The sequence below is a fragment of the Triplophysa dalaica genome, chromosome 17 (assembly GCF_015846415.1).
Source record: "Triplophysa dalaica isolate WHDGS20190420 chromosome 17, ASM1584641v1, whole genome shotgun sequence".
NCBI classification, from domain to species: Eukaryota; Metazoa; Chordata; class Actinopteri; order Cypriniformes; family Nemacheilidae; genus Triplophysa; species Triplophysa dalaica.
The window spans coordinates 18,852,468-18,868,241 of NC_079558.1; the positions used below are offsets into that span (position 1 = coordinate 18,852,468).

Here is a 15,774-nt window from a genome sequence, read left to right on the forward strand (position 1 = left end):
GTTGCTCACACATGCTGAATAAAAATATAAATTTTACATCACTGCTCCTGTATCCGGCCGGGACCCTCCATACGATTAAAGGAAAAGCTCACCCAAATATGATAATTCTCTCACTTTTTTAATATAAAAGGATCTCTCTGTGCTTACATTAGAAAGGTAGTCTGAGATGGAATTTAAATGATGGTTAGATGGTTTACTATTCCTATAAACCTCATAAAAAAAAAACAATACCGACTGCATGACCACACTTACTTGTAGCGTTTTTGCCGTCTCGGCTAACCCATTTCTTTATTAGCATGAAGCTCTGAGTTGTCAATGAATTTGGGTTTTCCACACGGATGTGATTTATCTCATCGACCGTAAATTCCATTTCTCTGGCCAGTTCTGCAACACATTAAAATTGATTTAGAGTCTCCCCGGTCTCTGCTGCCCTCCATTTAAACATGTACAGTGTGCTGCAGTGACTGCAGATGACACACCCTACTGATCACATGAAGCCACGCTACCAGAAATCAACAAACAGAGCAAGAACACACGACATTATCACACTAATATACTCTCAAATCAAAAACAGAATGCATACACACATTATTACAACCACATATTTTTACAAAGATAAACAAATGTAGCGAATATGTGTGCTAAGAGCTTTGTCCTCTAGGTGGCGTCCTTCTTCAGTTTTTGGAAGCTCTTACCTGTCCAGCTCAGGCCAAGATGATCTGCCACAATAGCCATACGCAGATCTGTCCTTTCACAGGGACTCTGAGGGCCTGAGAGCAGAAGACGGAGAAACATGAACACATCTTCAAATCAACGTTTTGGAGAAGGTTAAAAAAGGAAAGAAGTAAACTACCCTTTCCTGATCAAGCAAAGACAATCAAAGGTTTTGCAGAGATTGTGGCTACAACAAAATGCGCTTCATTTTTATACATCGCTTTGGGGCGTACTGATCAGAAAAGAGTTTCCAAAACGTTTTGATATTGTCTGGTTAGCTTGTAAGTGGTTTTAAAGGGTTAGTTAAAAATGTATTCTACCAGGATCTTACAGGACACACGTATAACCCATCTAATAGTGAAATCTTACAACATACTTCACAAATGAAAAAGACACAATTCAAATGTCTCTACCACCCGTTGTGGGTCAATTCACAGTTTCAAATGAATCTAAACATGCGGGCTTCAGTGCTGTGTGCTAGGACTGTGTGTCTGCGTGGCCTCGGGACATCTGCAGATCTCCTTAACACCTCACAAAGACTCTACTAAGAACAACCGGCGACCTACTAACACTGGCATGCTACATTAAACCTGGCTAATCCATAGAAAGATCAGTACACAAGAGTACACAAGAGAGAGAATGATGACAACATGACAGAGATGACATCTACGGTCAGGTCACACCACAGGCAATCACAACAGTTCATGCAACTAAGATCATACAAGTGGAAAGTTTTACAAACTAGGCTCGATCTCCACGCCGGGGGCCACTTGGGGCCCAGCACCCTGACTGCCTTCACCTCCATCAGTCCTCTTACTCCTCCTCCTGTCTCTGTGGGATTGCTCAACCTGTGACCTCACGTCTCTAGCAGACCTGGATGTACCGGAAGGCAGTGACGGCTCTGATAAAGATGTGCTCCTTGACGTGCTGCTTTCTCCGTCCTTATCATATGCCTGCATCTTTTTCTCCTGGCAATTTGGAAGCTTTATTGCACCACTATGTTTGGAGCCACTGCTAGGGCTTTTGGCCACCTCACATAAAGGCTTCTGTGCACGTGTACTGCCTGATCTACTAACTGGGCTTGGTTTTATCATTTTCTTGGTAGCTGTAGCTTTGGTTGTCTGCGCTTTATCGCTCTGGTTGCTCCTACATTTCCCTACTGTTATGGAACTAACATTTTTTACCTTTATCACTGGGATTCTAGATTTAGGCTCTACACCTGGAAACGGATCTAATCGATTCCTGGCAACTGGTTTGAGATTTCTTGAACATGTAACGGTATCGCTTTTAGAATGCAATGATAAATGAGGGGCTCTTACTGGCAACCTGGACTTTGGTGTCTTTCTTTTCATGTTACTGCACATTTTTGGGATATTATCATTTCGTAAAGTGTCCATTTTGACTGAGTCTTTACACAGGTTAACGTCTTGACTTGTGCCGGGATGAGACATTGACAACTGATTGCTTTTTACACTGTTGTGTTGCAAGCAATGAGTTGCCGTATTTAAGGCCTCAACATTACTCTGATCGTTATTGGAATGATTGTTTTTTTTCTGGAGATATGTTTGCGTCTCGGCCCCTAAACAGTCTGTTCTTTGATCGTACTGGCTTACTCGACATGTTTCTAGTCCTTTTTGATGAGTCCCTACTGTTTGACCTTTACAACTATCCCAATCTACAAAAACAAGATCCTTCCTCTCGACACTGGCAGATTTGAGTCCTACTCTAAACGAGGAACATAAATTAGAACTGACTTCTGAATATGATGGAGGCTCCATGTCGTGAGATGTGCCTGAGCGGTCAGTGCATATCTGAATGATATTGTATGATATGACTGTGTTGTCCTCCAGCTTAACTTGTGCTCTTTCTGCTATCTGTGGATTGGAGGTAACCAAACTTGGTTCTCTCATCCCATCCCCTATCCTCCCTCCCAATGTATGCTCACCAATCTGAAAAAACTGGAGCCTCTCTTCCAAAAAATCCCGCTTGCTCATGTCAATCGCACCGCTTCGGGTCATCTCAAACATCTTCCCTTCGTGAAAGGGGAAAGGGTTAGGCTCGCTAGTTGGTGTGCTTTCATCGGTCGGGGTTCTCGCAGGAGTTGTGTCAGGGGTTGTGGCTGTAGACCTGTCGTCTGCTGCTAACCCAAAAGGCTTGGGTTCGTCGTCCTTAATTCTAGCATCCACAACCTCATCTTCTCCGCCTTTGCTTGACCAAGGATCAAATCCTTTTGTTGCAACAGTTTTGAAAGGAGTATTAAACTCCTCATCGAGCTTGTAGCTAAAGTACGTTTCCGACAAACCGTGATCGGAATGCTTCCCATTTCTTTCATTGTCTTCACCATTTCTTTTGTTTGAGGGATCAGTATTGGCTTTGGTCTTTTTGCTCTCTTCAACTGGTGATTCTTCTTCAATGACTTCAAGTTTACTCTGGCAACGGTCGCTTGGCCTTGTCAAATTATCTGATGACCAAACATCTTTTCTGTTCTCAATGGGGAAGCCAATCGGTTTGGTAAAGTGTTCACTTAGACCGTCATCCTCATCCTGAAGTTCGTAGCCATCCAAAGAGTCGATCTCTGTAGCATCTGTGTCATGTGAGAACTCTGCAGTGGTTGCCATTGAGCAATCTGTGATAGACTGATCATTGCCATTTTGTTCATAATCATCATCATCTTCTTTTGCGTTACCATTTGCCCCTAGTTCTTTACGATTCCCATTATTGTCATGCTCTTTTAAATTGCTTTCTTTCTCAATTTTGTCCCCATCCATCTTAAAGGTATATTTCTTTGTTGGTATGGGTTTAAAGACTGATTCCTCCTCACTTGAATCGCTGTCATTAGCTCTTAGGGTGACAGGAGATGGTGGCTGGACTCTTATTATAGGTTCTGTGAGGAGACGTTTATCACGCGCCTCTTGGAGATTCACTTCCATCATCTCAGTCTCAGCCTCGGAAGACGGAGTCGACCCCCTTTTCTCAGGCTGTGATGAATCTGAGTCTAATGGCGGTGGAGGAGGAAACTCAATATATGCAACTCGTTTGTCTTTTGACTCCGTGCCAGTTTCTTGTTTGCCACTGGTTGTTTTTTCTGCTTTGAATTCTTTCAAAGAAAAATGTTTGCCTTGGTCACTACCTTCCGACTCCTCTGAAACCTCTGCTATTGGGCTGGCAATACCTGGCATAAATGCAATGAAAGAGTCAGGGGTTCTTGAAGTGAGATCATAGGTGACCTCTTCTGAGCTGGGGGTATCTGGAGTCATTGGACTTTTGCCAGAGCTATCAATAAAAGAGAACTGTTCTAAAGTGTCGTCATCAGGGCTGCCTTTAGGAGATGGGGGCTGTTTTTGTTTAACCGTGTAAATCGATCTACTTTCTGAGTTGACCATTTTTTTGAATGTGCCATTTGCTGCTCCTGATGTATCTTTCTCAGACTGTTTTGCAACTTGAACACTTACGTAGACTGGTAACGTTTTTAACCCTTTAAAACTTTCTCTTGTTGTAACTGTTGATATTTTTTCCACTGGGCTCATGTCATTTCTACTTTCTGCAGAAACCTCTTGAGACTTCTTTGTTGCAGATTCCTCTCTCTGTAACTCTACACGGCCCTGAATCCTTGCTTTGGTCAAAGTAGGTATGTGTGATTGACTCTTTTCAGTTTGTTTACCTAACACATCTTGATTCACTTTACTTGTTTTATTAGTTTCAGAGGAACCAGATACTGTTCTAACAGGAATATGAGATTCTGTCTTCTTCTTAAGGGTTTTGATTTGGGAGTCATTCCTATTGACATTATCCTTTGATAATAAAACACCTGTCTCAGTTTTAGTGTCACTTTTTAAATACTGTTGCTCTTTAACATGATCAGTTACACTTTGCCTACTTGTAATATGTAGGCCAAGAGAGTGAACTTTAGCAGGGCTCTGTTGAGTCTCTTCCTTGCTCTTACGCTCCTTATTCTCAAAAAGTGATGATCTGGATTCAATGGTTTCTGATTTGGTAGAGATTCCTGGCAACGATTTTTCACCTGCCTGCTTTGAGACAACCACCCTTTCTTGAAAACCTTGAGCTTTGCTACTCTCAGTGGCTACCTTATTTGTATCGGTTTCAGTTAGTTTTCTAGAGGGTGTCTGTTCTTCATCTGCCCTTTTTGAAGCAGCTAAAGACTGAAATACGGGCAATTTACTTTCTGGTAATTTTTTGGCAGGTTGTTTTGATTGTCCTGTATCCTGTTTCTGTGCTTCTGTTTCAAACTTTTGTCGAAAAGAGCTCACTTTGGAGGTCTTAACTGGGACTGGGGGCCCTGCATTACCTGTCTTCGCCTGTTGATGAGCATCGTCCTGTTTTGATTTATCCTCACTGAAGCGTGACAGCACATGTCTCTCGGGACTGTTTGGCAGACTTGCGCTTTTTCTTTCATTTGTACTGCCAAACAGCTTCTGCCTACCTTTATTCCATTCGTCAGCTGTACCCTTTTGTATTTTCTCAGGAGTGTTACATATGGAACTAGGCCCTGACCGTGTCTCCTTAGAGAGTCTTGCTGGTTTCTTTTTCTCTGGCGACTGAAGCTCATCGTTTAATTTTTCTGTCTTGTCTCGGAAAAACTGTGAAACCTCACTCAGCTTTTCCTCTGCCTCTTTAATAGTTCGATCTACTCTGTCTTCGTAAATTAGTTTCTCTCTATTCCTGTCCTGTCTATCCTGGGTGAAACGCATCCAGACCGCATGTTTAGGGCTACCAGGATCAGTAGTGTAATGTAATACTGTTACTTTGTCATACTGCTCATCTTGTTGAGAAAATTTACCTGATTTGTCTGATGCATCCCTTGCTGACCTGAACTTGGACTCCTTCCTGGGGCCAGGTACTTTTTCTCCATAAAAGGCTTCTGCCCCTTTCACATCAGCACTTATGCTATGTGACTGGTCTGCCACAGAGTCCTCTGTGTCAAAATGTGATATGTCTAGTTTTTCTGACAGCAACATTTTCTCAGCAAACCTGTATGACTCCCCTCTTAGCTCTGACAGCTCATCGTCATGATACTCAATAGAATGCTGGCTTAGGAGCTTTAAAGCTTTGTATGATTCATCGGCAATGAGCTGAGCTGAACTGGGGCGACTCTCTTCCTCTTGTGAGACAGAGGTATTCATTCTGGATGTGTCTAAGAAGAAAGGCAGTGACTCTTCAGCAATAAGTTCATCCTCATCTTGAATGGCCTCATAATCAACCTTATCAAAAAGCTCCTTAAGACCACGCTCACCCTTACATATAAACTCTGGATGGTTTTTAGTCTCCCTGATTATGACTTCAGTTGGGTCACATGTGTTGACCTTTTCTATGTGTACCTCAATTATTCTCTCAACTTTGGGCTTTTTGTCCTTTTCAAGGAACCATGGGGTCAACTCGTCTCCTTTAATTGAGTCTTGGCTAGCTTTATGCTCAAATAAGCCAACCAGTTCTTTGGAAGGGTCTCTTCCGGACTGAAAAGCTTTCATTAAGTCTTGTACTGACATTGTTGGTTCTTCATTTCTCTCAGAGCCGACGTCTTTTAGCTGAGGTTTATGGTAGACCTTTCGAGTTGTAGTGGTAATATGGGTCTCTTCTTTGACGCATGCCAGCTCGTCTGAGTTTACTTTCATCTGCAGGGCCTTTACCTTGTCTTTGATGGAGTTAACTGCCACCTCGGGCTCAGTGCATGCTGGAGGGTTCAAAGCGGCAGCCTCATCCATTAGAGGTTCACGGGCCTCCTCAGGATGCTCATAGCTTCTGATGACGTGAACGACTTCGGTTCTGGTTTCTGTTATGACAGGGGGAATAGGCATATCTGTGAAGGGGGGCTTGGGCCCTGTGCTCTCTGCGCTTTGAGGGGCCGATGGGGTCTTTTCGCTTCTAGTTTCAAAACCACTATCTGAGAGTGGACTCTTGTCTTGTTCATGGGAAAAGTCATCAGGGGATTCCAAGATAGCATCTGTGCCACTATAGGAGTCGGCTAATTTACTCAAATCTTTCTCTGAGGGAGAGGTTCGCATACCTGTGGGAGGCATTTTCAACTTGTGCTCGGGTTTAATGGTGCGCTTCTGTTTTTCCTCACCTTCCTTTCTTATTTCATCATATCTGCTCTTAACATTAGCTATTTTGGAGATGGAACTAGCACCTATATCATTCACTAAATAATCAACCATTTTAGCTAAATCGAGATCATTGTCTGTCAATGACAGGGCATTCTGCCGTGCCTCCTCAATTTCATCTTCGGAGAACTCTTCCCACTCATCCTCAGAGGCTCTGTCTTTACTTGAGCTTCTGGCCTCACTCAGGACATCCTTTGTGAGAATTTCACTAACTTTGACAAGGTCTTTTTTAACTTTCTCAACCAATCTAAAAGGTTCCTCATCCTCAATCTTAGACTCTTTAGAAACATGCGACTGGAAGCTTTTGGCTGCACTAGTGGGGTCGGTTTGTAAGATTGCATTCATTCTTATCAAATCTTCCTTCATATCTGCCACGTCCCTAAGAATCTCTTGACTGGATGCCAGCGTGGGTGTGGCAGCTGCTTTGAGGGCTGCAGGAGAAATAAAGAGTGAGGGCTTTGGGGGTTTCTGTCTAGATGTAGAGGACTGTGCTTGAGTATGGTTCGGTGTTGGTATTGTTATTGTGTCTGGTACTTTCTTCCCCTGGGTTTCAGGGATCACATTGACCACGGAAAATACTGGTACTGTCATGGAAGTGGATGATATCAAAGTGGTTGGCGTGGCTGATGATCTAAGGGAATCGTAAACAGAACTTGACAAATTGCCTCTAAAAGGGGAAGACAGAGATTTCAGTGTGCTATAGTTTGAACCAGCGAGAGTTTTCTCCGCCTCACTAAATGCCGCACCGGCACTTGCTGTTGCTGCTTGGGTTGTGGCTTGTATCCGCTCCTGCAAGCTGTAAGTCCCTCCTGTAAACAGACGGGAAGAGGCAGAGGAGGACGAGGGATATTTTAGGGGTGTAATGGATCCGTTTGACAGGACTGTTTCTGTGCTGGGTATTGTAGGTTTTGTTGACTGTATTGTTCCCTTGGCCACATCTGTGGTGATTAAATTGGAAGACAAGCTTGATATACTTCGAACGGTTGAGGACGCTGCTGTACTTGTGGGGGCCAGGGCTGACTTAAATGATAAGGCACTGTATGTATTTGTGGTGGACTTTACAGAATCTGACTGGGTTACTGTGCTGAATGTTTTCTCTAGCAATGATCCAGGAGATGAAATTAAGTTAGTTCTTGAGGAAAATGACGCAGCAAGCCCCTTAATGGACCCGGGATCTGTTTTAGCCGTAGAAGCCAGGAGACTGGATGAAACTGGAACTTGGTTTTGGAATTGCTGAAGCACAGTCTTTATGGGAGATGACATAGACCGGTATGTTCTAATGGGTGATGCTATATCGCTAACTGATATTGAAGGAGAAACATTTGAAGCTCCGAGGGTGGACTTGATTGGAGAAGTGGAGGAAATGGACCATGCAGATTTTAATGGCGAAGCAGATGGCGTGTTGGAAGGTGAACTGGAGAGGGAACCCAGTCCACATTTTGTTTGCCCAGGGACGGTAATAGGAGCAGTCGACCATGCCTGGTAAGATCTTGTTGAAAAGACAGGTTTGTGAGCGTAACCAGCAGGCAGTGTTCTTGTTGTACTTCGTTCAACTGTTTCTTTAAACAGACAAATGAAATCCAACAGAAAGTAAACAAAAATGGTGAAAAAAAACAGAGAGACCAGAAGGAAAAAATTGGTCAGTGGCGTTTTTCTTATAAAGAGGTACAACAGCAGTTTGTGTGGCGTGAAATGGAACTGAAGATGGGGATGGTGCCAAATTAAAGATGATCCAAAGACATCCATGTTCCACAAAACAAAACTAAAAGGCCAACAAAGCACACTCAAAACGATGACAAAAACAAAAAAACACAGAACGTAAAACGGCAAGACAAATGCACAGGATCACAGCAAAATAATTTCACTTTTGACTTTCGATGTGCTATATTCTCCTGTGACTGACTAACCTCAGTAACTACCGTGCCTTTTATCTGTTTGGTCCAAAACAGGTCTATTCCCAATTTGGGTCTTTCGAAGATTCCCCCCCAAAAAACATCTTTGTTCCTGTGCTACAGCAAAACATATTAGGGCAAACGCAGACTAAATGTCATGCAGGTCTGAGTAACCTCAGTGACAGGCAATTCAGTGCAAACTGTAACAGCCCCAGAGAAAATATACCTGTGGCTCTCCATGCATTTCCGCCAAAAATAAACCAATTCTGCACAATCACAAAGCCAAAAGGAGCAAGACTGGTTGTAAAGAGATATATTAAAATAAAATGATATTATGATGGTTGCAATACATTATTCTAGTCAGTGGGGAGAAATGGAACAGACCGATGAAATAATATCACAAGCACAAGGCAGGCACGGCACTCCAACTGAAATACCAACATTTGACATGCAAACTTAACAAGAAGATAAAAACAAGCATGTGGACTGTGGTTTATGTATGGCAAGAATGTGCAAATAACACAACGTGTATGTGATATATCATATTTGATGCTTCCAATGCTTTAGTTTCTCAAACATTAGTGAAAACATCACACTCACTCATTCCAGGCTCGGTCAGATAGCTGTAGCGCTTACGTAAGGCTAGGGATGCAAAGGTATGACGTCGTTCTGGCTTTTCACTCTGTAACAACAACAACAAAGATCCTATCAGTTCCTCCAGTAACAGCCCTAACATCATTACAGCTCTCCTGGAGCTACTGGGCTGTTTCTGTCATTAGATCGTGTGTAATATTGTTCTGATTATTGTGTATTCTATGAGACAAAAATGATTATGACAACTGTACAGGAACAATGATTTGATCAGCGTCTAAATGACTTCGCTAGCATAATTTAGTTAAGTGATGAAACACTGAGATTGGTCGGGCTGTAGGGTCTCTCCAACCGTTAATGGAAAGCAACGCATTTAAGGTTATGAAACAGGAAGAAAAACTTTCGGTCACACTTCAGTATAGGGGGCAATTCTCACTATTAACAAACCATTAAAAACAATATAAACTCCTAATTTGTTGCTTATTAATAGTTAGTAATGTAGTTTTTAGGTTTAGGTATTAGGTAGGATTAGGGACGTAGAATAAGATCATGCAGAATATCTGCTTTATAAGTACTAATAAACAGCCAATATGTTAATAGTAGGCATGCTAATAACAACTAGTTAATAGTGAGAATTGCTCCATATACTGAAGTGTTACCAAACTTTCTATAGTTTCCTCTTACAAAACATACAAAAAATTGACTTTATTTATGAAACATAAATAAGTAGACTTCTGTGTAAATCGTTTGCTGCACCGATTGATGTCAACTGTTATGTTTTTTTTCCGAGCGATTTACACAGAAGTTTGTTCTGCGTATGGATGAATAAAATCAAAGAAAACGCCAGCAGAATATGACATGCAGCACATCTAGAGCGCATTGAATAGAATAAGTGCTGAGACCAAGCCGTCTATCAAGAGAAACCCAAACCTAAAGCAACTAGCACACCACATGGAGATGAGCGCCATTACCTCTTCCTCGGGATCTGAATCCGCATCCTTTCCATTCCCAAGATGCATTGCAGAAACAGAGAGGATAACATATTGTAGAGCAGGGAAAGAAACGTCAGGATGTGAAAAAAGCCGTATGAGAGCACACCAACATAAAGCCACAGCGACCACACACAAAGGGTTGAATCAAAACAAAGGCACAAAGCAAAAGCTGTTTGCAAAAAGCACAAGCTTGTGCGCCTTCAGCCAAAGCGTGATCCAAATCAAACGTGTGATTTGGGTCGGTCACGACCACAACATCAACCTAACAGAAGCTTGAAACAGATAAAAGACACACTCAGGCAGTCTGAGCCCAGTTAAACCTTCAGTGATTAGAACATCGCTGAGTCTATCTGTCCTGAGTATGAAGATGGCATGATATGAAGCACATGACAGCTGGTCACTCGTACCTTTTTGAGTCCTGGCAGTGTGATGTTTAAATTACAGATAGGGGTCTGAACCAGACCCTTGGAGGTTTTGGCTTCTCTCAGAAAGGACAGACGGCCACACGGCTCCTGGCTGCTGTCTCTCACCTACAGAGGACAAATGAATGTTATTTGATCTTCATGCCACAAACGGATTGATTTTGCGAAGTTGAAACAAACATTGCTTGTTTAGATTCTCGGTTTCAAACATCGACAATACACAAAACAGAGTAAACACAATGAGTTTTGATTTAAGGTGACATTTTGTGTTATTAAGCCGGCAGCCATATCACCTTGTAGCCCAAGACTGGTTACCCACAGAGCTAAGAAGGGTTGAGCCAGGTCACTACCTGGATGGGAGACCTCTTGGGAAAAACTAGGTTGCTACTGGAAGAGGTGTTAGTGAGACCTGCAGGGGGTGCTCTCCCTGTGGTCTGTGTGGGTCCTAATGCCCCAGTATAGTGACATTAAACCGAGGTCCTGACTCTCTGTGGTCATTTAAAATCCCATGATGTCCTTCGAATAAGAGTAGGGGTGTTATCCCGGCATCCTGGCCAAATTTGCCCATTTGCCTCTATACATCAGGGCCTCCTTATCATCCCCATGTGTACTAATTGGCTTCGTAACTCTGTCTCTTCTCCATCAATAAGCTGCTGTGTGGTTGGCATTCTAGCGCAATATGCCTGCCGTCGCATCATCCAGGTGGATGCTGCACATTGGTGGTGGTTGAGGAGATTCCCCCTTCCATGTGAACGCTTTGATTATTCAGAAAAGAGCTATGTCTAGTTGATGAATTATTATTATTATGGGCAAATTGCACAAGAAGTGAGCTTTCGGGACGCCAGGGTCATCAGACTAATTTCCGATCGTATAACACAATGGAGTTGTTTTGGCTTAACGAAGTGCTCTGCAATATAAAGAGGATCTGTCATATCGCTGATATAAAACTTTCTTTTTATATAAATAACACCCATTATTTACCGACTAAAAATCCTCCTTTAACCACAGTGTTATACGACCGGAAATTAGTCTGCAGACTTTGTCGTCCCGAAAGCTCACTGGCGCCATCTTGTGCAACTAGTCAATTATATCCACACATTAATGTAGGTGTTAAAGTGACAGTAACCTAATAAAATCCACGGCTGTCTGTATTCTGATACTGCGTCGTGGTGAAGAAGGAGCTGAGCCGCAAAGCGAAGCTCTCGATTTACCGGTCAATCTACGTTCCCACTCTCACCTATGGTCATGAGCTGTGGGTCATGACCGAAAGGACAAGATCCCGGATACAGGCGGCCGAAATGAGCTTTCTCCGCAGGGTGGCTGGGCGATTCCTTAGAGATAGGGTGAGAAGCTCGGTCACCCGGGAGGAGCTTAGAGTAGATCCGCTAATTCTCTACATCGAGAGGGGCCAGCTGAGGTGGCTCGGGCATCTTTTCCGGATGCCCCCTGGACGCCTTCCAAGAAAGGTGTTCCGGGCATGTCCCACTGGGAGGAGACCCTGGGGAAGACTTAGGACACGCTGGAGGGACTTTGTCTCCCGGCTGGCCTGGGAACGCCTCGGTGTCCCCCCGGAAGAGATGGAGGAAGTGTCTAGGGAGAGGGACATCCCTGCTTAGACTGCTGCCCCCCGACCTGGCCCAGGATAAAGCGGAAGAAAATGGATGGATGGATGCACAGTCCGACTTTGACTGTGCGAAATTCGTTCAGATAGTGGTACGAAAATGGGCGGGAGCGATTCCTCCGTGAAGGTTTGATCTTCTATTGGTCTCACATACACATGTGATGTGAATTCGCAGGTCAGAGTTCAACAAACTTGTACTTTGCTATGCAGCGAAATGCTAAATACCTACGGACGGGCTTGCGTTTCCAGTCAGGCACATTCGTGTGCGTATGAATGGAAGTCAATGGAGGGAAAAGTCAAGTGTGACAGAGAAAAAACCAATATATAACCTGAAAGTTAGTCATTTTGGTCGCAAAAATCATAAATGAAAAATCAAATCCTGGCAGGACCGATAAAGATGGCACAGACATTTTCTATTGGTATCTTTATGGTTTTCTTCATGTATCTACAGGTAATATCATGATAAAACTGTCCTACCTTCACACAGAACGGGAGTCTGTTTTCTTTAAATGCGTAGAAGTTAAAAACCAGCTGCTGTCCAGATTTGGTGAGTGGAGCCAAATTGCCGTAGCAGTCCACGTGAATGGGTTTCCCTTCCAGCACCTTTCAAACAAACAGATGTTCACATGCCACACAGAAAAACATCTTCAACATAATCAGACGACAGGTTACACTCTAGATAATGATACCTCGATGTCCTTGCTCCTGGCCACCTCCTCAAAGTTCTCCTGCTGTTCCAGAGTTTTGTCCACTTTATCATCCGTCATACAGAAGCACCGCAGGCTGGACTCCACAGGGTCATTCATTTTAGCAAACACCACAAACTTGGCCATGTAGGGCACACAGATGAGCTCTCTGTAGAGCTGTGTGGCCAAACCCACCGTCTCAGGGATCTGATGACAATCTGCCAGCCAAAACCTGGAGACACAAAGTTCGCAATGCCATCAGAGACAAATACAGAGCAGGCAAGAAGACTTTCTGACATGATGTTCTGGTACCTGGCAGACACGTTTGTGGTGAAAGACACACTGTCATTGATGAAAGTCAGAGGTGTGGTGCCAGTGATGTCCTCCCACTGAGCCGGCGATGTGCCACCTGTCATTATATGGGGATTTAGACGTTTGTCATGGTTACGCGGTGTTATTGACGACTGTAAGGCGTTCTCACCGGTTATACTGCAGAGGAGTCGGAGGCTGGGTGTAGTGTCTCCCTTGTATCCGTTCATCACTCCCTCTCCAGAGAGAGGAGGCACAGGGATGGTCATGGTGATGGGCTTGTGAAACTTTCTCCTGCGAGGCTCCACTGTCACTATAGGACTGAAGGTTGCACGATTCCCTACGAAATTCTTCACCACTTCATTTGGAAGAGGTTGAGCCTGTCGAAAGATGACAATTTACAGACTGTGTCCACCAAACAATATCACAAATGTCACCCAACTGGTTTTTAAACATGTCAACAAATCCACATCGTACTGAAATATCACAGTTTTGATATTCAGAACATTTCATTCAGCTGAACCTTCTTCAGAACATTTCAATTCAGATCAACACTTTGCTATATTTCTGCATTTTTGCAAGGCAGTGACAAAAGTTTATGGGAAAATCCTGAAACATGAATACATAGATTGTTCTTGCATTTTTGTCATGATTTTTTTCCAAATTGACAGATGACTGACAATGACAACCACGTCAATGTAAAACAAATAGGAAATATTGTATCTGCCTCAAGACAACGTGTCAACACTGTATTTAATTTACTGTCAGATATCATTTCACATTAGTACCCTTATGAAAATCAAGCACTGATTTACCACATAAATATTGTTAAACTATGATGACCACAAATAAACAGTGCTATTTGTAGAACAGCTGTGGTCACATGTACATATATTCCAAAGGTAATCAATCTGCTAAAACAAACACGGTCACTACACAGTAACTCTAGTAAAAAGTTTTCCTTCATGACAAGGATTCAGCATCATCTGGACTTGACCATGTACCTGCAGCCCAACTCTGATCTTTTTGGTGAGCGCTCCCTCAGGAAAAGAGGCCTGGACCATAGGAACCGTCATGCTGGACAGAACCCCTCCCTCTGGACCCATGTGATTACTCTCCTGTTTGATGCGTGACACCACCGCAAAGTATTGTGGGAAGTCCTTCGTTATAATCCTGCAGATCCGCTTCTTCTCCAGATCTGCTGTGCTGTCCAGCTCTGTCAAGAACATCAGCATGAAATCCTTTACTGTTACACACACAAGCATTGATGTCATACGACAGGACTTTGTGATGCGGTTGCTAGGGTGGTTGTTGAGGCCTGTTGCCGGGTGGATTTTACCTTCATCCATGCCATTGAGGAGCTCTTGGAGGTCTTGGGTTTTCCAGTCATAATGATGCTCTTTCCAGGTCTCTCCGTTCTCACTCCTCAGCATGATGAGCTCTCTCTCCTTACCCCTCATAGAGCCGAAATGAGGGATTTCCACGATCACAGGGCTGTAACACACACAACAGGCCATTAACACGGACTGTCTTAGCAAACACAAGAGACGCGGATGAGATGAAGACACACATTCATGTCACATCAGTGCAAAAGAGGGGCACTTGGCAAAGGCATCTGATCATGTTATTGAAGTAAGGACCACCGCTGGCACCAGATTTGTTCTTAAGCACTTTTTTACCAAGCGTCACTGCTTCATGCTTTGAAAATAAATCAAAGTAAGATGCAAAATAAAGATGCCCTAAAACAAAACTAGTCTTGTTGTTGAGTTAATTTATCTTAGAAACAATGACAATCTGAAACATTACAACTAGAACTAGTAGTAAATATTTTGCATTTTGAAATAAATTAATCTTGAACAATTTACACTTTTTTTCAAACAGTAACAAAAACATTTTGGTTAACTAAACATACAGTCCCAATACAGGAACAATCTGTTAAAATATGATTATCCCTCTTAAAATAAGAGAAACACACAGTAAATAAATATAGCAAAAATGCACAAAATCTACCTGTGAGTTAAGAAAAATTATCTTTAAAACCTGCATAAATCTAGCATTAAAAGATGAATTTAAAGATAAATAATAAGTTTCCAGCAGAGTTATTATAGTTTTGATTTAAGTTAGTTAGTTTTATTAATATTTCAAATTAGCTTTTATTTTTAGATTTTCCATTTTTATGTAAATTTTAGTTAAAGTTTTAGCGATTTATGTATATGCTTTTGTCACTTTATAATTTAACTTTATTTTTTTGTATATAATATTAATTCATTTTTAGTTTAGATTTTGTTTATTATTATTTTAGTGTTTTTAACTTATTGCAGTTTATTTTTGAGGCAACATTTAAATGTTCCCTTTAGTTTTTCCCAATCAATTTCCGGCAAATCTTCTTTATTTCAATAAACAGAAACGTTTACAAAGTGTTAATTTT

General features: G+C 42.5%; 1 protein-coding gene across 6 annotated transcripts in view; it reads right to left on the reverse strand.

Moving 5' to 3' along the window:
- Window positions 1–15,774, reverse strand: part of ank3b (ankyrin 3b) — a 135,354-nt gene that overhangs the window by 7,812 nt on the left and 111,768 nt on the right. For all 6 annotated transcript variants that reach the window (XM_056770715.1, XM_056770714.1, XM_056770713.1 and 3 more), the window contains 12 exons: window positions 14,686–14,840; window positions 14,351–14,562; window positions 13,519–13,726; window positions 13,350–13,446; window positions 13,041–13,269; window positions 12,829–12,954; window positions 10,716–10,838; window positions 10,288–10,314; window positions 9,326–9,407; window positions 2,660–8,392; window positions 696–770; window positions 253–384 (listed from right to left, as the gene is read on the reverse strand). In XM_056770715.1, coding sequence (XP_056626693.1) covers window positions 253–384; window positions 696–770; window positions 2,660–8,392; window positions 9,326–9,407; window positions 10,288–10,314; window positions 10,716–10,838; window positions 12,829–12,954; window positions 13,041–13,269; window positions 13,350–13,446; window positions 13,519–13,726; window positions 14,351–14,562; window positions 14,686–14,840 — 7,199 coding nt within the window. The remainder of the gene's footprint in view (window positions 1–252; window positions 385–695; window positions 771–2,659; window positions 8,393–9,325; window positions 9,408–10,287; window positions 10,315–10,715; window positions 10,839–12,828; window positions 12,955–13,040; window positions 13,270–13,349; window positions 13,447–13,518; window positions 13,727–14,350; window positions 14,563–14,685; window positions 14,841–15,774) is intronic.